Source organism: Puntigrus tetrazona, unplaced genomic scaffold, assembly GCF_018831695.1.
Source record: "Puntigrus tetrazona isolate hp1 unplaced genomic scaffold, ASM1883169v1 S000000270, whole genome shotgun sequence".
NCBI classification, from domain to species: Eukaryota; Metazoa; Chordata; class Actinopteri; order Cypriniformes; family Cyprinidae; genus Puntigrus; species Puntigrus tetrazona.
The window spans coordinates 57,927-80,603 of record NW_025047932.1 but is presented as its reverse complement, the minus strand read 5'-3'; the positions used below and the strand labels follow the sequence as shown (position 1 = coordinate 80,603).

The 22,677-nt window shown below is 39.9% G+C and overlaps 3 protein-coding genes across 4 annotated transcripts; 1 reads left to right on the top strand and 2 right to left on the bottom strand.

The window, feature by feature from the left end:
- Positions 1 to 404: 404 nt before the first annotated feature.
- si:ch211-136m16.8 lies at positions 405 to 4,696 on the bottom strand. Its single transcript, XM_043230954.1, has 6 exons — positions 4,559 to 4,696; positions 1,963 to 3,900; positions 1,712 to 1,892; positions 1,561 to 1,625; positions 1,176 to 1,252; positions 405 to 1,101 (listed from the first exon to the last, which is right to left on the bottom strand). The coding sequence occupies exons 1-6, from the start codon at positions 4,613 to 4,615 to the stop codon at positions 1,038 to 1,040; spliced, it is 2,382 nt and encodes a 793-aa protein (XP_043086889.1). The 5' UTR covers positions 4,616 to 4,696; the 3' UTR covers positions 405 to 1,037.
- A 503-nt stretch (positions 4,697 to 5,199) lies between these two features.
- Positions 5,200 to 15,922, bottom strand: si:ch211-180a12.2. 2 transcript variants are annotated; one of them, XM_043230951.1, is made up of 13 exons: positions 15,771 to 15,922; positions 14,448 to 14,744; positions 14,050 to 14,349; positions 12,955 to 13,260; positions 12,343 to 12,453; positions 10,404 to 10,565; positions 9,687 to 9,965; positions 9,130 to 9,180; positions 8,807 to 9,082; positions 7,430 to 7,735; positions 6,388 to 6,621; positions 6,099 to 6,302; positions 5,200 to 5,418 (listed from the first exon to the last, which is right to left on the bottom strand). In XM_043230951.1, exons 1-13 carry the CDS (start codon positions 15,820 to 15,822, stop codon positions 5,402 to 5,404), a joined length of 2,595 nt encoding a protein of 864 aa, XP_043086886.1. In that variant the 5' UTR covers positions 15,823 to 15,922; the 3' UTR covers positions 5,200 to 5,401. The 2 variants fall into 2 exon arrangements, with proteins under 2 accessions (XP_043086886.1, XP_043086888.1); XM_043230953.1 differs by having other exon boundaries at positions 8,807 to 9,064.
- A 1,983-nt stretch (positions 15,923 to 17,905) lies between these two features.
- zgc:123217 (uncharacterized protein LOC641414 homolog) lies at positions 17,906 to 22,001 on the top strand. The gene is made up of 5 exons (XM_043231013.1): positions 17,906 to 18,029; positions 19,039 to 19,210; positions 19,754 to 20,028; positions 20,859 to 21,007; positions 21,259 to 22,001. The coding sequence occupies exons 1-5, from the start codon at positions 17,975 to 17,977 to the stop codon at positions 21,553 to 21,555; spliced, it is 948 nt and encodes a 315-aa protein (XP_043086948.1). The 5' UTR covers positions 17,906 to 17,974; the 3' UTR covers positions 21,556 to 22,001.
- Positions 22,002 to 22,677: the final 676 nt, after the last annotated feature.

Below are 22,677 nucleotides of genomic sequence, written 5' to 3'. Positions count from 1 at the left end.
TGCTCTCTAGCGGCGGAGGGATACATAACAGCGAGCTGACTACTGTCCTCTAGCGGCGGAGGGATACATAACAGCGAGCGGACTACTGCCCTCTAGCGGCGGAGGGATACATAACAGCGAGCGGACTACTGCTCTCTAGCGACGGAGGGATACATAACAGCGAGCGGACTACTGCCCTCTAGCGGCGGAGGGATACATAACAGCGAGTGGACTACTGCCCTCTAGCGGCGGAGGGATACATAACAGCGAGCGGACTACTGCTCTCTAGCGGCGGAGGGATACATAACAGCGAGCGGACTACTGCCCTCTAGCGGCGGAGGGATACATAACAGCGAGTGGACTACTGCCCTCTAGCGGCGTATTAACATGATAACAGATTACTCTATTAAGACCTCCAGTCCCATATTCTGCACAAAGTATTTATTGATATGATTGTTTACATACAATATTGCCAGAGAATTATACACAAAGCAAGTAATGAGAAGAAAAATAAACGTATAACATAACAAAATTAGCAATAAAATATTATTTAATATGATACACATGACAGCCTGGCCTTCGGAGGTGAAACGACAGCGGCGACTCTCTGCTGCTCTCTAGTGATAAATATGGGCTATGACCGTCTACAGTCAAAGAGTTCAAGGCTAAAGAGACACAATTTTTGGAGAAATGTTGCCGGCAATCTGTCGACTAGGAGAGACACAGGGACTAAGACTTATCTAAATTATCCATATAGAAATTTGTTATCCATTCTCAGTTGAAAAGTGCGCAAGCAGCATTGCTCAAAAAGTTGCCTAAGTGCTGCAAAAAGTGCAAACGTTTATTTATATTTAGTCATAATTGAAGTAAATACAGACCCTCTATAAATGCTGATGCTCAGTTAAACTTGAGATCTTAGAGATTCTCACTTTTTTTCTAAACACAGAAAATAGTGGAAGTAAAATTAAATGCTGTGCTGCAGTAGAATAATTAGAATAGTGCTTGATTAAGACAAAAAAGGTGAAGAATGCGTCTGAAAATCATGATGTAATTAGATATTATTCCTGGACCGGTTTCTTGAGTTTGTTTTTGAGTTCTGCCATCATGAAGGGACTTCCCATACTGCAAAAAAACAGTTAAAGAGTTAAACAACTTCAAATATACTGAATAGTTTATACTGATATTAAAGGTCATACCCAGGATGCCTTGGTGGTGTCCATTTGGCTTTAACTGGCACTTCCTGTTTCACAGAATCCTCTGTTACCGACTCTGGCTGTGAATAAACACAGTTATATTACTCCATATTTAAAAAATAAATCAAAATACACAGTAAGCATTTTTAAATAGTTATCAACAATAAATAAACATTTTTTCAACCTCATTAATTTGACCTTAAATGAACTTTAACTTGAATGTTGCTTGCTCCACAGCTAATGATATTCATTTTGCAGTTAACAAATTTGTTCATTTGAGCAATTTGAATAAATGCATTTTGAAAATATTTATTAAAATGAATAAAATATATATATTGTTTGTGTTAAATCCAAAGCGAGGTGCAGTGAAACACATGTTTTTGATCACCTGTAGTGTTCTCTCTGCTTCCGTTTTCTTCCCAAACTCAGTTTTTCTCAGCCCTGCGCCGAGTCCTGAACACCAGCCAGTAAACATCACGAGTTAAAGAACTGAACAAACTTGAACACTCTTGTCATGAAGATCTCATTCTGGTAGATACCTGGGAGTTTAAATCCAATCAGGGCTTTGTTTGGAGCGGAGCCCCGGAGCGTCTGCCCGAGAGGTTCGACCGAGGCTCTGAAGAGCAGCTTTCTGGGGTCTTTAGGAGGACGAACCAGTGGATTCTTCACAGCTATTCTACACTTCTGAACGCTGAAGTCTAACGAAGAGTCCTCGAAAGTCTAAAGAGAAACAGCCTTTAAAGCTCAGGTTCATTTTAATATTTCCAATTCTACATTTGACCTACATTACCTTCAGGATCAGATCAAATCTTCCTTCAGTCTTCGTCTCTGGACGGTCTGCGCTCACTAGATCAAATGCTCTTTTCATCCCAGATCTGCTGACTTCCATCAAGTCCTCATGACTTCTCGACAGTGTTTCTCCAGCGGTGGACTTCTGCATCGGCTCATGACGTCCATCAGCTTTAGGACCTTCACAGTCTGCTGAACTAATTCGTTCTTCACTACAGTCCACTGGTAATAATCTCTGTTCTTCTTCCAGGACAGAAGCATCTGCTGAAACACACTGTTCTGGTGCTTGATCTTCTGCTGAAAGTTCTACCAAAAGTTCAGTTTCTGTGTCTATCATTTCCTTCAACACTTGATTTGTTATTTCTTCTACAAACTCTAAAGCGGTCTTCTCCACATCTTGATGTTCCTCCAGAAGCTCTGTTGGGCTCAAAGACCTCGTTGATACGGGTCTGGCATCTGCTAAGTCCTCACTTCCATAGGTTTCAGACATGTTTACAATTTCCTGTGTTTCACTGAAAGTTTCCATTGTTCCTTGAGACGATCTGTATTGTTTTTCTGTGAACTCGAGAAGCTGGTGTGTCTGTAAAGTGACATTTCTGATAACGGGTGATCTGCTTTCTGTCTCTAAAGCTTCTGCTTCCTCATCTTCTGAACCCATCTTTGTTTCAGTTGTTTCGACAGTCAGTTCAGCTCTGAATTCATGTTCTTTGAGCGAGAGTTCGGTTCTGTCTGTCTGGATCAGGGCTTCAGTGTCGTGTTGGGTCTCGTCTGAGTCTCTTTCAGCTTGTTCTTCTGCAGGAGTTTGTGGATCGTGAAGCTTAGATTGGATCTCCTCAAAACATGCCCAATCAGCCTCTAGACCTTTCCCAGGTTCTCCAGGTACCTCGCACACAGTTTTGGAGGCCAGCACAGATGAGCCAGTTCCTGATTCTGGAGCATTTTCTGAAGAATCCATCAGCAGGGTGTTTCCTAACGCCTCGATGGTTTCAACTGCTACTGTGGTCATTTTCAGTTCTTCTTCATCATTTGGAGCATGTGATTCAGATTCTCTTTGCAGGGTTTCTGGGGACTCCTTTAGTTTGTATTTAATCATGTCATGTTCCCTTTCTGTGGTCTTCTGCTCAGATCCAAGCATCACCTCTTCAACACCACTCTTAGAGAGTTCATTAATGTTGTTTGCTTCATCTGCCAAATATTCCAGTAAACCCTGTACTTGTGATTCAGTTACTTGATCTTCATCATCCTCAGGTTTTTCCTGATTCTTCTGGACGATGTCTTGGTACTGAAACAGAGAAACATGTTCCTCAGCTTGTTTCAGTCCTCCAGTGTCTTCTGTTTCTCTGCGGTCCATCACGATGATCTGTTTGTCCTGTTCTACATCTCGTTCAGACTGGCTGATTAAGTCTCTGTTATCTGTGTCTCCTCTCTTCTCTGCACACATCTCATCCTCATGATTCTCTTCACATTCTTCTTTATTGTAATCATCTTTCTGTTCAGTTTTTCCAGTGATCTCCAGCTCTTGTGAGGTTTCTCTCTCTTCGTTCTCGCGGTTTGCATGTTCTTCTTCAGTCTGGACTTCATCGGATGGAGCTTTCTGAGCCGCGTGTCCTTCTCTGTCGGTTTCTGTCCCGGTGGACCACGCTGCACAGTGGTAAGTCTGTTTTTCTGTCTTACTAACATGGAGTTTATCATTATTGTCGTCGCTGACCACACCAGTGTTTTCCCACTGAACAGAAGCAGCCGCTCTGACCTGACACGAGGAGGACTCGACCTCTGCTCTGTCATTTTCATTGTCGCTCTTATTTATCTTTACTTCTCTGTCAATCTTATTAACTGCATTTTTTAATGCAGTGTCTTCTGTTGTGGCACAAACACTTTGGTTTCCTTCAGCTGTGACTTCCGGTCTGAGATATTTCGCAACAGCCCCTGATAGATAACCCTGTTTGAGCAAAACATTGAACAAGAGTCAGTGAAGGGCCCTTACCTGACTCCTCAAGACACAGAGATCATCTGTGAGCCTGGAGCCGCTCATCAGATGTATTTGTAGAAATAGACAACAATACACTGCTTGGGTCAAAATTATAATTTTTTCTTTTATGACAAAATCATCAGGACATTAAGTGAAGACCAAGCTTCATGAATATATTTTTTGTACATTTCCTTCCGTAAATATCTCAAAACTTAGTTTTTGATTAGTAATTTGCATGGCAAAGAACTTCATTTGGACATTAAAAGTGATTTTGAAACATTTTACTCTCAGATTCCAAATTTTCAAAAAGAGTTGTATCTCAGACAAGTCTTATTGTCATATTATCATATACTAACAAACTATACATCAATGGAAAGTTGATGAAATGTTTTTGAGGACTAGACAAGCTGAAAAACCCTCATATGCTGGTCAGGTATGCTTTGAAGCTGGGATGCTGGTTTAAGATGGTTTAAACTGGTTTATGCCTTGCCAGCACATGACCAGCATAAACCATCAAAGAACCAGCTTAAACCAGAATTCCAGCTTCCAACATACCTGACCAGCATATGATATTTTATTCAGCAGGGACACAGACTAATTAGTATCACAACGAGCAGTATTTACTCACCCAAACTGTCCAAATAGTGCGACCAAAGCGGTTCACCGAGTTTTCAGGCGGATCCATATTAAATTAAAAGTTTATTAATTGTGAGATTAATAATAATTGATAATGAGATCGACGCGACACGTTTCTTCGGCATTCAGAGCATTACGAGCACATCTGCTTCTTTCCTGTAAGTGCTCTACACAGAGAGTGTGTTAATGAGGAAGACGGCTCTGACTGGTTTTGGTTTTGTGGCGAGGAAAGAAAAACCTGTCATGTTCAACCACACTACATTTCGCAGTATACTTCTCTAAATGACTGAAGATGTGAGTCAAAACCTAGCGACTGTCTCAAAACACGACAGTGAGCATGCGCCCGCAGTGTTTGTGGACGGCGTGAGAGAAAGGAGTTGTTTTCATGTTCGAGCTGTCCGGAAAGAAAGCTCACTAGGTTTTGAAACACAGCCATAGTTTTCTGCTGCAACACTTAACTGCACCTAACTTCCCTTAAAACATTTCAACACATTATAGTGTAGTAGATTATGAGATTATGATAGAAAACGAAGGCTTTTTGGCTCAGTAAAAGGTGTTCATATGCTGGTAGTGTTGTGTATCTGAGCGCTTTCTGACTTTCTCATATACCCCTGTTCTTTTAAACACACACCACAGCTTTAAAGAGTTGATTTAATTAACATTGATGACATGCCATTCAAAAGATTAAAGAGTATACTATTGTTTCATGCATCACGTGATTAGTAGTAAAAAAACAAAACTTCCTTTTTTAAGAAAAATAAATAAAACAGCAAACGTAAGTATAAAGTTTCTTGTGGGCGTCAGAAGATGTAGATTTCTACAGAACTGTGAACCATCAAGATGAAGCTTCCTCTGCAAAACACAAAAGTGAGAAGTACACTTAAACTTCCAATCTAGGTCACTCATTGTAGTCTATTTTCACGAGGGTACATAATTACCAAGATATCGGTCAACAGTGCTATATTTTAAGTAGAAAATGCGATTGACCTGCTGTTTTATCCATAAAGTCAATTATCAATTTATTTCTACATTCATTTCAGTGTATTTAGCATGTGTACAAATTTTGAATGTTATTATTTATCATCTAGATTCATTGCATTTTCCAAGTTTGAAGCTCAAAGTGGGCGGAGCCAGCGTTATCATCTTGACCTCACGTCACTCGCGGATAATCAAAAATGGGCAAAGAGGCGGGTGCTGGCTTGGTTAACTACGCCCACCTGGCGCGGCATTCACCTGTCACTCAAGTTGCCACGCCCATAGTTATGCAGAATTTAAAGGTTTAATGTCATTTAAACGAGTTATAAAACAATTCATTCCCCTCACAGCTGTGACGAAGGGCAAAATTATCTGTATAGACCAAAACCTCTTTTTGTACCAGGCTGCAAACATATTTTTTCCTGCTGTAAAGTTCGAACTTTTTTTTAATATGTATGATCACTTGGATGATTTGGAAAATGACCACGAACGGTACTATACACGTGAATCGTTACTAATTTCAAACATGCACAAATACCATCCAGCGCGTGGTTTACCTGTCCAGGTGAGGTACTCGGGCAGTCCCAGTGCAGGATGGGTAATCTCCACAGTAACTCTCAGACGCTCTCTCTTCTCCTTCCTCAGCCTCACAGTGTTTACACAGGACAGATCCTCGTCCTCCTCGTCTGATTTCACTCCATCCACGCTTTCATTCATCTTCTCACACTCTTCATCACGGTCCACGCTGGACGGCCTGATTTCTGTAGAATAAGCCCAAGGGTGGCTCTCATTATTAGATGTAGATGTGTTATATTCAGTGTGCTTTTCACCGTAAGGCGTACGTACTGCATACATGTCCTGCTCGGTCCTTTCCTCCTGTAGACCTCAGCAGGACACAGACGCTCCGGAGCTCGCCGTCTTCCGTCTCGGTCTCTCTGGACAAAAGCTTGGAGAGGGTCGTGCCTCCAGCAGCCCACAGAACTTCAGCCGAGGGTTTTCCTCCAGAGAGAAGAACGGAGAATATTCCCAGTCCATCTCTGCTCCAGCGAACCGACAGAGACGGAGGGATGCAGGGAGCCACTGAGAAACACGACAGATCTCGTCAAAACAGCACAAATCCATAAGTCTCCGTGATATTACAGTCCCTAGATATGGTGTGTCTTGCTAATTTTTGATCAATGTCTTCTGTTATTACCATCAATGAAGAGAAAGTCTGATTATTAGAAAGTTACCAGCATAATCTTCACAAATCATAATAGACAGAAAATGCAAGTAATCACTGACCGGACATAAATCAATGTACCTCTACATAGCAGAATATGCATTTACTTTATTAAATTAGAAACTTCATTGTTTCTTTCTTGACTCTTTCTGGTCTACTGTAGTAATGATTGGGGTCAGTACAATTTCTGGAAGAATTTACAGTTTTATTCTGCAAGGATATATTAACATTAATCAAAAATGACAGTGAAGACATTTATAACATTAGAATTTTCTATAATTTTACCATTTTCAATTTCAATATTATAATATGCTGTATTTTTAATCTTATAAATGCAGTTCTGCTGTATTTCATATTTCTATACATCTAAGAGTCCTAATGTATTTGTACTAATTTTAAGCAGCAAAGGTTGGTTTAAACACTGATTATAATCAGAAATGTTTGTTGATCAGTAAATCAGTGTATTATTCTGATTTCTGAAGATCATGTGACTCTGAAGACTGGAGGAATGATGCTGAAAATCACAGAAATAAATGACAGATTAACAACATATTCACATAGAACACAGATATTTAATATTTAATAATATTTCACAATTTTTGATCAAATGAATGCCTGCCTTGTGAGCAGAAGAGACTTAAAATAATAAATAATGTCGTGTTCTACCGATGAGAGTGTTCCTCCAGACTCGCTCGATGGGTTTCAGCAGAGAGCAGTGTGAGACTCTGCAGACGATCTCGGCTCTCTCCGTCTCTCGCAGATCTTTCAGTAAGGCTTTTGCTCGAAAGGTCCTGGGCAGGGTCTGCAGCGGGCCCCAGAGCTCAGCCCCGTCGCTGATTTCCCTCTCGCTCTCGTTCACGTTCACACACAGCCATCTGACAGAGATGTCCGGCGGATAGAAGCCTGTGAGGTCACAGGTCAGACGCTCGGAGGAGGACATGATCTCTGAGACCCAGGGCTGCTTGATGAACCCTACCAAACAAGAAACACGCTCATCTCATCAATGACAATATAAAATTGGTTGCTTACTTCTTATAGTGCTGTTTTATATACTGTATACAGAATACCGGGATCTGGATATTTACAATAATTTAAGATCTTCATGCCTTACAGTCATACTTACTGTAAAAAATATCAAAAGGTGAGAAAATGTAAACATTTTCAGGGGATTTTATCAAATTCTTGTTCTGTTTATGCAACAAAATTTTTGAACATTTTAAAATCCCCTGAAGCTGATTGCCTTTAACTTTAATTTTCTCACCTTTTTAATGCATCTGAGGTGTTGTGATTACTGATACTCTTCTTCTGTTAATGTTAGAAAGTTGTTAGAAAGTTATTGGGCTATTTATAGATTTCAACCATCAGCATTTAATAGTATTCAACCACTTCCTTCGGCTGAACACTGGTAATCTGTATAAATGGAGGGCTGTATTCTCTCGCTTTCACTCAGTCATCTGAGAAGTATTAGAATGATTAAATATGGCGATGATTTGTTTGTTAAAGCACGGTGAAACAGAACAGAGGCGTATTTTTAACTATTTCTTGATTATTGTAAAAGTTCTCCTCTATATGTTTTCAAGATTAAGGATATGATCATATACTTCTGTAATAGTTTAGACTATAATACTATATTTTGGGTACCAGACAAGATATTTTTTGTTTCCTGACAGGATCTGGTGTCTTTATTATCTGGCGTGGAGGCATGATCTAACTGTGTGGATGAAGTTGGAGATACTTATATAGTCATGGCCAAAAACATCGGCCCCATTGAAGTTCTCTCTGAAAATTGTTCCAATAGCAAATGTTTTTGTTTGCACTGGAACACACACACACACACACACACACACACACACACACACACACAGAATGATTGCTCTTATTATAAGTCCGTCCTAAATGACTGCGGTTCTGTCCCTCTGTAAAGCTGTTAAGTTTTCAATCATCTGCCTTTGTCTTTTTGTCCATTTTTAAAATCCTTTTTTTGCTTCAAATGAAAGTGTGTAATGTTGTGATTGTCAGAGCGGGTTTGTGTGTGTGCTGCACCTCTGGTCTGGCGAGCGAGGGGCTGTTTGAGGGCGGTGTGGTGGACGGTGACCCACACCCGGGTCTCTCCTCGCTCCAGCTCGACGGCGGGGAGCCGGCACTGACTCAGGGCCGAGAAGAAGCCTTCAGCGTCAGGCCGAGGAGCCGCCAGGGCCTGAGGGACAGACACGGGGCTCAGTTCACCGCCCTCACAGAACCAGCGGAAGGTGATGATGTCCGGGTGAAAGCCAGAGGCCTGGGCCGTCATGGTCACCACGCCTGCGCAGAGAAAACCTTCTGTAATCATGCGTTTACATCCTGAACGTCTGCACTGTTTGTCATACCTCCTTCCTCATTTGGCTCTGAGAACTGGATCTCTGAAACTTCAGGTGGTGCTACAAAACAAAACATGATGAAATGTAATAAATCTAAAAACACGCTTCTTACTTTACATGCTGAAGGAGAACAAAATCTAGAAACAGGAACCAGCAGGTACAACCAATAGGGTCAGCAAACCTCACCTCAACATATCTGAATCGGGTTTCACTTAGGAAGGTTATTTTAAAATCAGGTTCTCATAGCTACCAAAAAAACAACATTCTATGAAAGGAAAAACATTCACAATTAACATATACAATTAATAATACGTAATATTTTATTTATAAATTACATAATTATTTATAGAAAACAAAAATCCCAATGGGGATTTATAATATTTTTAGATGTTATTCTGTCTATGTATTTTTTTAATTTATTAAAGTACCATTAAAAACAGGATATAGTACAATAATAGGAGTTACAAAAATTAAACTGTGCTAATACTAATATGAGACCTGGACATATTTTCAAGAGATTCTCCTGTTAGCTTCACGAGAGAAAAGCCAGCCGAGTGACCTCTGACCTAGAATAGTAAACTTGTCGGACACTCTCTCGGCCACAATCTTGTCTTTGCCCTTATACGAGACGTGGCATTTGAAAATGGCGCCTTTGTGAACGGAGAGGTCAGGTATAAATGTGACAGAGGAGAAGAGCTGCTTCACGGAGCTGGAGGACGAGCGTGGAGACATCTGCGTGTGCAGCTTGTAATATCCAGAGCCAGCAGCGGAGCGCAGCAGGGAGCTCTTCTCCGACACCACAGACACCCGAGAGCTGCGAGGAGCCGAGTAAAGAGGGTTTTTCTCTGAGACAGAGACAGGGTGAGAAAGAGAGAGGAGGTGAGAAAGTCAGACAGGGTGGAACATACTATTTATGATAAAACTGATTCATAATTTCCATGAGATCACATGTGCAAAACCACCACTTTCACACCTAGTAGATCTGTAACTTTGACACATTTGGATTTGTTCTGTTGACTTCATGAAAATGGTGCAGAAACATCAATCAAGTGGTACAACTAGTAGCATAACTAGTCATGTATTAATCTAGGTCTGAAGCACTTGTTGATCACACGCTGCACACGATTAATCAGCCCACAGTCAAGTCATACGTCGTTAGATTTGCACGATGAACTGCAATGGCCAAAAGGTTCTCTTACAGTAAAGGGTGAAGGTGAATGATTGACTAATGTTGACTATTAATCGTTATTATTGACTAATGATTAACCTAAGCTGACCGATACCTCTGTATGTAGTGTCTGTGATGGGAAGGTCGTTGAGAAACCATGTGGTCTGGACTCTCTCCACCAGCCGGCCTTCCACACTGATAGTGACTCTGCCCTTCTTACCCACAACCACCCGGGGCGGCAGAACGATCGCCGAGACGTTCAGAGACTTCAGCTTCTCTGAGGAAAACAGATGAGAGAGCGTCTGCATTTCCATTCCCTTCATTCAGCGTTCATGATCATTTTCTCAAGTTGTGTCAAACGTGTATGAGCTTCTTTCTTCTGTTGAACACAAAAGAAGATCATTTGAAGAATGTTGCTGACCAGACATTGACCTCCACAGTAAGAAGAATGCCAAAAACTGTTTGGTTTCAGGCATTCTACAATATGTGTGTGTGTGTGTGTGTGTGTGTGTGTGTGAGAGAGAGAGAGAAAGTGAGAAAGAGATAAAATGTGTGTGTGTGTGAGAGAGAGAGAAAATGTGTGTGTGTGTGAGAGAGAGAGAAAATGAGTGTGTGTGTGTGTGTGTGTGTGTGTGTGTGTGTGTGTGTGTGAGAGAGAGAGAAAGTGAAAAAGAGATAAAATGTGTGTGTGTGAGAGAGAGAGAGAGAGAGAGAAAGTGAGAAAGAGATAAAATGTGTGTGTGTGAGAGAGAAAATGAGTGTGTGTGTGTCTGTGTGTGTGTGTGTGTGTGTGAGAGAGAGAGAGAAAAGTGAAAAGAGATAATATGTGTGTGTGTGTGTGTGTGTGTGAGAGAGAGAGAGAGAAAGTGAGAAAGAGATAAAATGTGTGTGTGTGTGAGAGAGAGAGAAAATGAGTGTGTGTGTGTAAGAGAGAGAGAGAAAGTGAAAAAGAGATAATATGTGTGTGTGTGTGTGTGTGTGTGTGTGTGTGTGTGTGTGTGAGAGAGAGAGAAGTGAGAAAGAGATAAAATGTGTGTGTGTGTGTGTGTGTGTGAGAGAGAGAGAGAGAGAGAGAGAGAGAGAGAGAGTGAGTTCTAGCTCAAAACTACATTGTAAAACTATTCAGTGTTGTTCTGAGTGTAGGTTACTTCTGTGACGTCTGGCATCAAGGCTTGATAACACAATCTAAATAAATTTGGCATCTGTGTAAGCAGTGACCTGGGAAAGTTATTCTGTCGCATAATAAACGCTTGACTATCAGACATCATCACTACACACAATATACTGAGCTGAAGTCAAGTCATATTTTTAACTGATTACTGTACATCTGATCACATCTATATGTTACATACTCTAGTTAAAAAACACAATAACCAAGATGAAGTAAATAAAATGTATGCATCCTTTACAAAAATTTAAAAATTAAAACAATTAAAACTAGCACCAAAGAGTGTGTGTGTGTGTGCTATGATGCTATCATGCTATGGGGAGCAAATGTTCCCACAAGGAGAGTAATACTTTAGTTTTTGTAAGTCACATGAGGAAACAAGCTAATAAATCACAAAGAATGATGTTTTCTTTAAATCTAAAAATAAAAATAGGAATGTTTCCTGTAATTGTTAGGTGTAGGGTGATATTACATCTATTGAAAGTCCCCGTAAAATATGGAAACACAGTGTGCATGTGTGTGTGAGTGATGAAAGAAGTTCATACAGGTTTGGAACAACTAGACAATGAGTCAAATTTTAACAGATTTGCAATATCTTTGTTGCTCTCCATGAATGTTATTTCATCAGGTTCACACACCAAAGGAGAAAGATCCTTTCTGTAATAGGATTCATATAGCTACAGCATCCACCACCAGAGTCATCATTAGCAAAGCCATACGAACAAAGAAAAACTTGATTCATTGCTTATATATACAAGTCCCATTCACAGCTCAGGGGATTGGCTCAGATGTTTTGGAGCTTCATTTATACTGAGATAAAAAAAGGGCTTGCTAACGGAAAGCCTTCTGCTTGTATCTTAAATCCCTGGTGTGTTACCAGACTTACCATCCCTTCTTTTCCAAGAAAATCCAAAGCAGAGCAAAAAAACCAGTGTGAGTGAAATGATCATCATTGCTACCGAAGCCTTGGCTGATTTATTCAGGCCTGGGTTTTGCACTGAAAAAGATGAGAGCAGTAAATTAATTAGGACTTTTTTCACCCACCTCCACCAGTTTCTACTGTTTCATACACTTTATGTTTAATCCAATTATAACACAACACTAGTGACTGTAGACAAGAGTGGTCCAGTTCTGCTCCTGGAGGGTTTAGCTCTAGTCCTGATTAAACACACCTGAACCAAGTGTACCCTAACAATCAAAGTTCTGAGCACTTCGGTTTGGATCAACTATTCAATATGACGCCCATGACTGTTCTCACTCTAAGGTACCCATCGGAGGCAGAATAAACCTGCTTGCATTACAGCGAAGGTCTTCAGGATCATTAGAAACCTCCAGACAGGTGTGTTTGAACTAAACTAAGGAGCAGGCTTAGACACCCTGAAAGCACACTCTTTGCTTTGAGTTTGTTCTCAGTGCTGACTGGATCATAAAGAACAATAAAGCAGTTAATCTTGGCATAGTGCAGCAGTATATTAGTGTAGGAAGAAGTGAATCATGCCTCGTGGGTCAGCGGTGGAGAGGTCGATGGCAGCAGAGACTGGCTCCTGAACATTGGGCTGCTGGGCCACGCACTGGACCTGTCCTCCTCGGCTCCTCTCCTCCACACTCAGTGTGTGATACTGAAGCCTCTCGTACATCCCTTCATCATTCTGGACGGACAGAGGATAGCTTGGAAGAACCTCTCCATTCTGGATCCAGAGAATGGACACGTTATCAGGGTAGAATCCACTGAGGTCACAGGAGAGGGTGAGCGGAGAAGAGTGTGAAGAGGAGGGAAGAGCAGAGAGAGAGACCTTCGGGAGAACTAGAGAGAGAGCGCCAAGATTAGACCACCAGAGCTGAAAAGCAGAACAAATTTTGGATGAAAACCGGGAGGCAGTCACAAGTCTCCTGGTTTTCATCCAGAATATCTCAAGTTGTGTTCTGAAGACAAACAAAGCTTTTACAGGTTTGTGATTAATGATTAAACATTCATTTTGGGGCGGAGTAACTCTTCAATAAGAGACATCCAATAACACATAGTGTATAAAAGCAGGCCAGGAATATATATTCCCAAATTCTTAGACACACACATTAATAGACGTCTCACATGTAAGATTTGTCAAGCTTTATGTACACACTGGTTTTCAGTAATCAAGATCTAAAAGATCATATCAATGGAATGCAGCTGTTGTGAATCTGCTGACCTGAATCCTTCCACAATTAGCACAAATTTACTGTCGTTTGGCAAATAAATAATTTATGGACACGTATTCCCAACATTTTATTACATGAGCCTTATGTTGCCCTTAAATGACAAGGGGATAGTAATGTTAATATTTAGCCAGTTCCCTGAACTCATTCTCTTAAAAGTCTTGGTATTGGCGTTCCCAGTTTACATGTGCTGCACATCACTAGAATAAACTACCCATAACATATCCTGGTAGTTTTGGCCCAGTTTAACATCAAGGAGCTGTCTGCAAGAAGGTAGTTGCAACTGAAACCTCTTGTGATTTCTCAAAATCCTGGCCACATTTGCACGATCTTGCAATCAATGAAATGTTGACGAATGTGTGCAACTAATGTGAATAACATCCCCAGATGTTGTGAATACCTGTGATGTGAAGCGTGAATTCCTCCAAGATGGGCTTCTCCAGGGCTGTGTGTCTCACCTCGCAGCCCAAGCTGGTGTTCTGGTCAGAGATCTGAGGGATGAAAGACAGCCAGCTGACCGCCTCGTACAGCCCGTCCTCTCTGACCTTCACCTGCAGCTTTTGCGGCTCTTGGATTTTATTTCCCGCTCTTATCCAGGTGAACATGATCTGTGGAGGACTGAAGCTCTTCGCCCAACATTCAACCACAGCTTTTCTTTTCAAAACTACCTCAGGTAAGACGATGGAGACCAGCGGAGGCACTGTGACAGATTTAGAAAGCAACTCTAAGGTTAATTTGACTGTCTGTGGGATATGAATTTTATGGGAATAAGTTGAACATTTCAACAGTCAGACTCACCCAACACTGTCAGAGTCACATCTGTAGAGTAATTGGTGTCGTTGTAGCTCACCCTGCACTCGTACACTCCCTGCTGGTCTGGAGTGATGTTATAAACCGTCAGTGGGAAGGAGCCAGTGAAGGAGGAGGTGGTGTTCAAGAAGAAGCCTGGTTGAGTGTGGTTTCTTGAGGCGATGACTAAATCACTGAAGGACCAGGTGATGTTCAAGAGAGAATCATCAACCAGAGACGGTAAAGTACAGGAGCAGTTGAGGATGGCCGAGGAGCCCGGAGACACAGAGACGTCTGCAGAGGAGCCTGAGAATATGACAACTACATGAAAGCACCGAAAACGAGAGCAGTCGCTCAAAACCCTGTGCTTGATTTGGGTCTAGGTTAGGGCTAGGGTAGGTTTTGCACCTATGTAACAAAATCTTTTTCTGTTTACATCGATTCATTTACAAGATGCTTTTTATCAAAAGTGACAAATGAGCAATGCAACAAGAAAAGGGTCCTGTAACTTCATTAAGTGTGCTGCAATACTGATCTTCTAGGTGTAGTAGACCTTTGCGTTACATTATTATTCCCAACACGAGACAACACACAAAAATGAACAAATGCCACAAGACCTAATTCAGCATCCAAACCTTTCTTTTCTTTTGTCATTAAAGTGTTCTCCGCTGTGATTAAAAATGTCGTTCTCTATTGACAGAGTGAACTAAAAGTAAATATTCATAGTAAAAAGTTATGATTAATACTGAAAAAATCAATTCAAGTCAATAGTTAATAGTAATAACAACGAGCAAGTGATAACTGTTGATTAGTTTATTCGATAATTAGATAAATAATATTTTCCATAATAAGAAAGAAGCACGTGGGGATGATGTGATGGATAATTAAAATATTAAACACATATTGTTGTTTATCCAAATTCAAGGTTTGATTATTTTCAATATCAAAGTACAAAGCATTAAAAAACAAGATCTCAATATTCAGAAGCAAGTAAATAATAGCTCATGTACCCAGTTTTGTATTTTGTACAACATACATCCCTTTTACTGAGGAAAACATGATTCTTACACTCTTAAACTCTTACAAAGCCACTTCTTCACTCTCAGCGTAATTTATTATCTGGGAGACCGACAGCATTTGCATTGAATCCTCAGCGTTTCGTTCTGGTTTGTTACTGGCATTCACATGAACAGACACACAGCTTTACAGCCAAATATAATAATCCAGAAATGAACATATTAGCAAAGCCTTAAAAGAACACTAACTTAAAACAATAATTTTAAAGAGAAAAATCAGTTTTTGCTGTAACAAGATGCATGGGCTAGTACTTACCTGGCTTTATTAGGCCCGACAACCATAAATAGAACAGGACTTTACACTTCATGGCGATTTACTGGAGTGTGAACATACTCCTTATCATTACTCTATTTCTTTCTTTCATTGCTTCTTGCTCTTTGTATTGCATACTGAGAAACACACTTATATAGGGCAGGGGACAGTAGGCGGGGATCAAGCGGGCAAAAGAAAGATGCTGAGTGCTCGTGAAAAGGGGGTGTACAAACTTTATATCTACTGTTCAATGCAGTCATTCAGTTTGATCACTAAGAGTGAGAGAGAAAGAGAGAGAGAGAAGTTAAATGGCGTGAAGAGGGTAAACACGGGCTACTAACGGAGCGAGAGAGAGAGGTCTTCAAAGACACATTTAGGACAGTGGTCACTTAAAATTCAATCTGGCCTGCATCCAGTGTTCTGGACTACTTTACATTCATGCTGTATAGTGACCCAACTCAAACTGGGGTTCACCAGCAATCTGGGGCCTCGGTTAGTATAACTGTAAAATAACTGTACATCTGTTACAATGGGTTTCATCCGTTCAATTTAATACGGCTCTGTCTCCACCTGTGGTGAAACATTAACTTCATGAAGAGTTGTGGAAGTTTGTGCTGTACAATATTTATAGCTCTGACCACACAGTAACCAGCTTTATTAAAGGATCTCTGAGTATTGCTGTCTGTGACTGGCGTATCTAGATACCTGCATCTGTGTTCAGTCCAATCAGTGATAAATCAAGGCCAGACTCATATCTCCAAGCACAACAGATTAGATAAATATGGATATCGCTGCATCTCACACTGCTTGTTTGCTGCTTGTTCAACTAATAACTTTCTCATTCATATTTTTCAGTGTTTTTTATTCCAACGAAATAATGGTGCTTAATTTTAACTTTATTTTTTAATATTTATATTTTATGTCACGTTTTGTATAATCTATGTATAATTTAAATATTTAAATGACCCTTAGCTGATTCAGACCTTGACTATACTCTTTCTTAAGCTCAGTTTAGACAGTTTCCGACAAATTCACAGTCGTCACAGAAATAAAACTTAAACTAGGATTAGAAAGGTAAAGGAAGAATGGGTTGTGGAAGAAATATTAGTGCAACCAAAAGAGTAAAAAGATTTACAGTGACAGAGGGAATGAAAGAGAGAGAAAATAAGGAACACAGGGCCCCTCAGACAGGAATAAAGGGGCCACTGTTACACACATCAACATTTAGTTTAACACTGTTGTATGTTAGCTCTCCTCTATATAATGGAGAATTAAAATACTATTACTATACTATAAAATACTATTACTCTATTTAGTAGTTTCATTTTCTGAACACAAAGGAAGATATTTTGAAGAATGCTGTAAGCAGACAGTTGCTGGTAGCCATTGGCCTCCTTTGTATATTTTCAACAACACAACACACAAGGCTTTTCATGGCATCATTCACCCTTCAGATGTTTTTAGAGTCTGGCTTGTTCAATCAGTTTCTAGATAAACCAGTCTTTCACAGTTTGCATTTACATTCCCTCATCTATAGAAGAGCTTTTATAAAAGCTATTTAAAAATGATAATAATACAATGTTTTCAAGTCAAAGGATACAGCTGGAGCTAGTCTGATTCTTTTAAGTGTAACAACAGAGCAAGAAATTTAAAACCAAGCTTCCTAGTTCCTTTATGTGTCCAGGAAAATATCAGACGCAAACACTGTGTGCATAAACAGACTTCAGCTTCAATATAACATTCAAATATACATTTTCTATCATTAAATTATTATAATCTACACCAACAGGGAAAGAAATTTGAAAGAGTTCAATATTTTGTATTATTGCAGACCGGCAATTTTTCCTCAAATAAAACTTTCTGTATTTATTTAGTAAATAAAGTAAATAAAGTAGCAACAATGTCAGTAAAAAGTCAGTTTTTTAAATGAAATGAAGGATATTTCTATTTCCTATTATTATAAACTATGCAAAAATTGGTCTACAAGGTCTATAATAAACAAATTAATTGTTTATTTATAGGATAAAAACTATAGGTTGTGTTTTAGCTAAACTGGCATCACTGTCATTTACAAGTATACTTTCATTTACAGGAAAGAATGAGACAAGTCTAACCTGTTTTATTACAGACCAACAAGACACGTCCAACAGGTGATTTAAAGAGAGAAGAGACACAAGACGGCTCGGTCCTGGTCTGTCGCTTCAGACATGCAGTTGACAATGATCTTGCTTGGCTTTACAGCCATGATGTTCAGTATTAAAGGTGAGTTTGATTATGAGCATTGAAGTTTGTGTGAAGGCCTTTGTGAAGGCCTAATTTTAAACGTGTCGAAACTGTGATTTTCGAATGCATTAATTACATTGAATCAATAATGACCTTCATCACTGTTTTTTGTTTGTTTTCATTTTCCAGTTAGAATAAAAGGTTATTATTATCATATGTATTTACTTACAGGTGAAGTCTGGATTAGACAAGCTCTGTAAAAGTTTGAAGTTGTTTACTCTGCAGGTTGTGTACAGACAGTAAACAATAAGAGCAGCACAAAATACACCACTGGGCAAAAGTTTGAAATAATTAAGATTTTTTTTCATGTTTTTGAAAGAAGTCGTTTCTCGGGGTTTGCACAAAAATACTTGGCAACTGTTTTCAACACTGCTGATAATTAGAAATCAGCATATTAGAATGACTTCTGAAGGATCATGGGACATCACAGAAATAAATTACAGTCAGCACAAATGCACAGAGAAAACAGCTACTTTAAATATTCTTTTTTTTAGTTTTTACAATATTATTGTTATTTTACTGGATTTTAAATCAACTAAATGCAGCTTTGGTGAGTATAAAAGGTATACTGTGCACATTATTGAAGTGTCACAGGAAACATCACACCATCTTGGAGTATACGAAAAGACAAAATCTTCAACACACATACTGAAACAGGTGAAGACAAATGTGGGAATTAATCAACTAATTAAGCTAAACAAGACACGAATCAAGACCAAAAAAGAGACAAGAACGACATAGAAACCAAAATCAAACCAAAACATACACAGTCTGTGACAGGTCTTAGTGATAAGAAGCATACAGTTTGGATCCATACAGCCCAGTACAGAACAGAACCAATTCATTGTAAATATTGTTAAAGTTTATTTTGTTAAAGATCTCGTATTCCTATAGATAGATAGAGATCAGCTGAGAGCGATGCGAGCTGGACTCACGTGACCTGTCATAATTAATTGTAGGCTTCATTTATTTGTAATCTATGATGTAGTGGCTGCAGACTGTGGCGTGGCTCCTCTGAACACGCGTGTAGTGGGCGGAGCCGAAGCTCCTGCAGGTAACTGGCCCTGGCAGGTCAGTGTCCACTACAACAACAGACACATCTGTGGAGGAACCCTGATCCACAGCCAGTGGGTGATGACCGCTGCGCACTGCATCGTCTCGTAAGAAGATGACTTAAAACAATAATTCACCCCAGTATGAATATTTATTCACCTTCAGATCATCAAAGATCAGGATGAGTTTGTTTCTTCATCAGATCTGGAGAAATGTCTCTAGCAATGGATGTGAATCAAAATAAAGATTTCATCATTTACTCACCCTCGAGTCGTTCCAGGCCTGTATGGATTTCTTTGTTCTTTCTAACACAAAGGAAGATATTTCAATGGTCAATGGTGACCAAAACAGCCTGGTTACAAACTTTCTTCAAAATATCTTCTATTTTGGGTGAACTATACCTTCAACATTTGAAGAAGACAAAAATAATCCAGCTTTCAGACATTTTTAACATCAAGCCACTGCTTCTGGCTAAAATATGAGTCTTCTGCACATAATATTGCTTTCTTCAGATCTGTTCTGATGAAGAAACAAAGTCAGCTACATCTCAAATGGCCTGCTCTGAGGTTGAGCAAATGTTCAGAAACTAATCCTTTACTGATATTATCAACTATCTCTGAAACTTCTCTAACTATCTCTATTCACACCAGCACTAACCTCAACAGCTGGACGCTGTACCTGGGAAGACAGACCCAGATCACGTCTGTTGCTAACGCTAATGAAGTCAGAGTCGGTATTCAGTCCATCACCGTCCATCCAAAGTACAACAACACACTGTTCAATAATGACATCTCTCTGATGAAACTGAGCCAGCCTGTGACCTTCACTCCATACATTAGTCCGGTCTGCCTGGCGTCCAGAACCAGCGTCTTTCTCAACGCTACGCTGTGCTGGGCTACAGGCTGGGGAAACATCGGCAAGAACCGTGAGTAAATCACGACTACTCATCTTAAAGATCTGTGTTTGAACAAGACTTTGCTTTAATTAATTACTCTAGATTTCGAACACGAGTAAATCTATCGAAATCTATAAGAACATAAAAAATGAAACACAGTTCTGAGCCCCTCTTTCCGTGGACTCTCAGAGGATGTTTATTTAGCCGTATCCATAGTCCTAGACGTTACACAAATGCATTTAGACACATTCCCTTCAGAACCAAACTTCAAGACGCTGTTATTGTCATTTTGTCCATATGTAGCTGATGCAGTATACAGTGAAATGAAACGTTTCTCCAGGACCCTGGTGCTACATATAACAATAAAAACAACAGAAACAACACAGAGTTACCAAAAAAAAATCTCCCCAAAATCACAATAACACAGAGCTACTGTACATAACGGGACACAAAACTAAGGACTAAGGACTCTCTTCACAACAATTTTGTATGAAAAATGACAGACTTGCTTTTTACTTAATGCAAAATTTAATAATGCAAAGGGGATGGTGGTTTTACAGAAGGGATGCTTTTTGTCTTTTTTTTTTTAAACCAGGCGGATGAGTCCCCCCTCAATTCGAGTCCTGTGTGTGTGTGTGTGTGTGTGTGTGTGTGTGTGTGTGTGTGTGTGTGTGTGTGTGTGTGTGCGCAATCACAAACAATAGCTCACTTCTGTGTTGCAATTTGTTTTTCTCTGTTATATTTGTTTTACTTCATTTATTTCCTTTTTATACATAGCGTTCCCATGTGAACAATGCTAAATAAAGGAGAATTACATCTGACTAGCTGAACTCTGTTGTAACTCTCCGAGTGTTTGACAGAACCGCTGCCGGCTCCCCAGGCTCTTCAGGAGGTTCAGGTCCCAGTCGTGGCCAGCTCTCAGTGCACCTGCGAGTATAAACCACTAGGTGATGTTACAATCACAGCACAGATGATCTGCGCAGGGAGAGCAAACAAAGGCATCTGTCAGGTGAGAGCAGACACTTATTAACACAGAACAGAGAGTAGTCACCATCTTACAATCTGGACTTTTTTTGATACAATACTTGAGTTTCTAGCTTACAATTTGGATATTTCATCTCAGAATTGTTAGCATAAATCTGATAAAAATGACAAAAAGCAGCATAAAGTGTAGCAATCAAGCACTCATCACTGTAACATTTGTTGTAAATTACTCTGAGCTCCACATCGTTGTGTTTTCTGTTCTTTCTGGCTCTGCAGGGAGATTCTGGAGGTCCCTTACAGTGCAAGCAGGGCTCTGTGTGGATCCAGGCCGGAATCACCAGCTTCGGGACGACTCTGGGCTGTGCTATAGAAGGTTTTCCGGAGGTGTATTCACGAGTCTCTGAGTTCCACACGTGGGTCACAGAGAACGTGGAGGGAGCCGCTATCAGCTTCGTGCCCTTCTCGTCTAACGTCACAGACAGCAGCTTCACATGCTCTGCCACTCTTCAGTTCTCGCACTACAACTTTATCATTCTCTTCACGACACTCATCTCACACTTACAGTCTCTTTAGGCTGACTCTCACACACATTCAACAGGGTGACAGAGAGCATGCACCATGAGAAAAGACAAAATGGTAAAAAAAAAAGCATCTGAAAGGTTAAATCTCATGAGTGAATCACCAAAAACTGGTGTCAAGGTATTACCTTATGTGGCGAGAAGTTCACGTTGGAAATATTGTGCAAGATGAACACAAACACAACCACAATCATAATTGTGAGTAAAAAGATCTGAGCTTTAAGACCAAAGTTTCCAACCTGTCACTGAGAAAGATATAGGAACACAATAGATGCAGTGTCTTTAATGATGGTAAATTTCTTGAAAAACATGTTTGTTTGTTTGTTTTCAGCAAAGTTGCATGTACAAAAATCCAACATTAACGAACAATTATGATAATTACAATCCAGTGTGTAATTACATTTACAGCACCTAAAAATTAAATAAAAATTTTCAAATATACATCTGATGCACTTTATTCACTATTTCGTAAAAGTGGAGTATGAAATGAGAAGTTATAATTCCCAAAAATAAGATGTTACAGAACCAACAAGGTATGTACAGAGAGCAGTCCAAATAACAAGCAAAGATAATCCAAGGAGTAGTTCATCCGAGGTTCAAACAGGGTCAAACAGAGCAATAATCCAAAATAACAGGCAGAAATCAAAGGACAATTAAGTAGAGTAGCTATCAGCTAACAGTGATAAGTCCTAAAAAATACTCTGCATTGAACAGAGTTTGGAACTGCTATTTATGTTGAGAGAGTGGAATTGACTGCAGGTGAAACCCATCTGTGCAAAGGACTGTGGGAAATGAAGTCTAGGATAGTGTGCAGTCAATATTATAGAAGAGTGACCTCTGAAGACCTGAAAGATCAGGTCTCACAAAGCATATCCAAAAATGTTTGGGTTAAATTTCGCTCCATAGTCGTATGAAAACAAGGACCAAGGGGCTGTATGGTTCAGTACAGTATGGTACGGTATGTAATTATGTCTATTTACATTGTGAGTGCTATCAAAATGGCGAACCATACCGTACCACTTTTTTGGTACCCTTTTGTAAATGTACCCTTCCTTGAGGATAGGTCGGACCAGCACAAAGTTGGGATTTTATACGCAAATGATGATAATTTACTGTA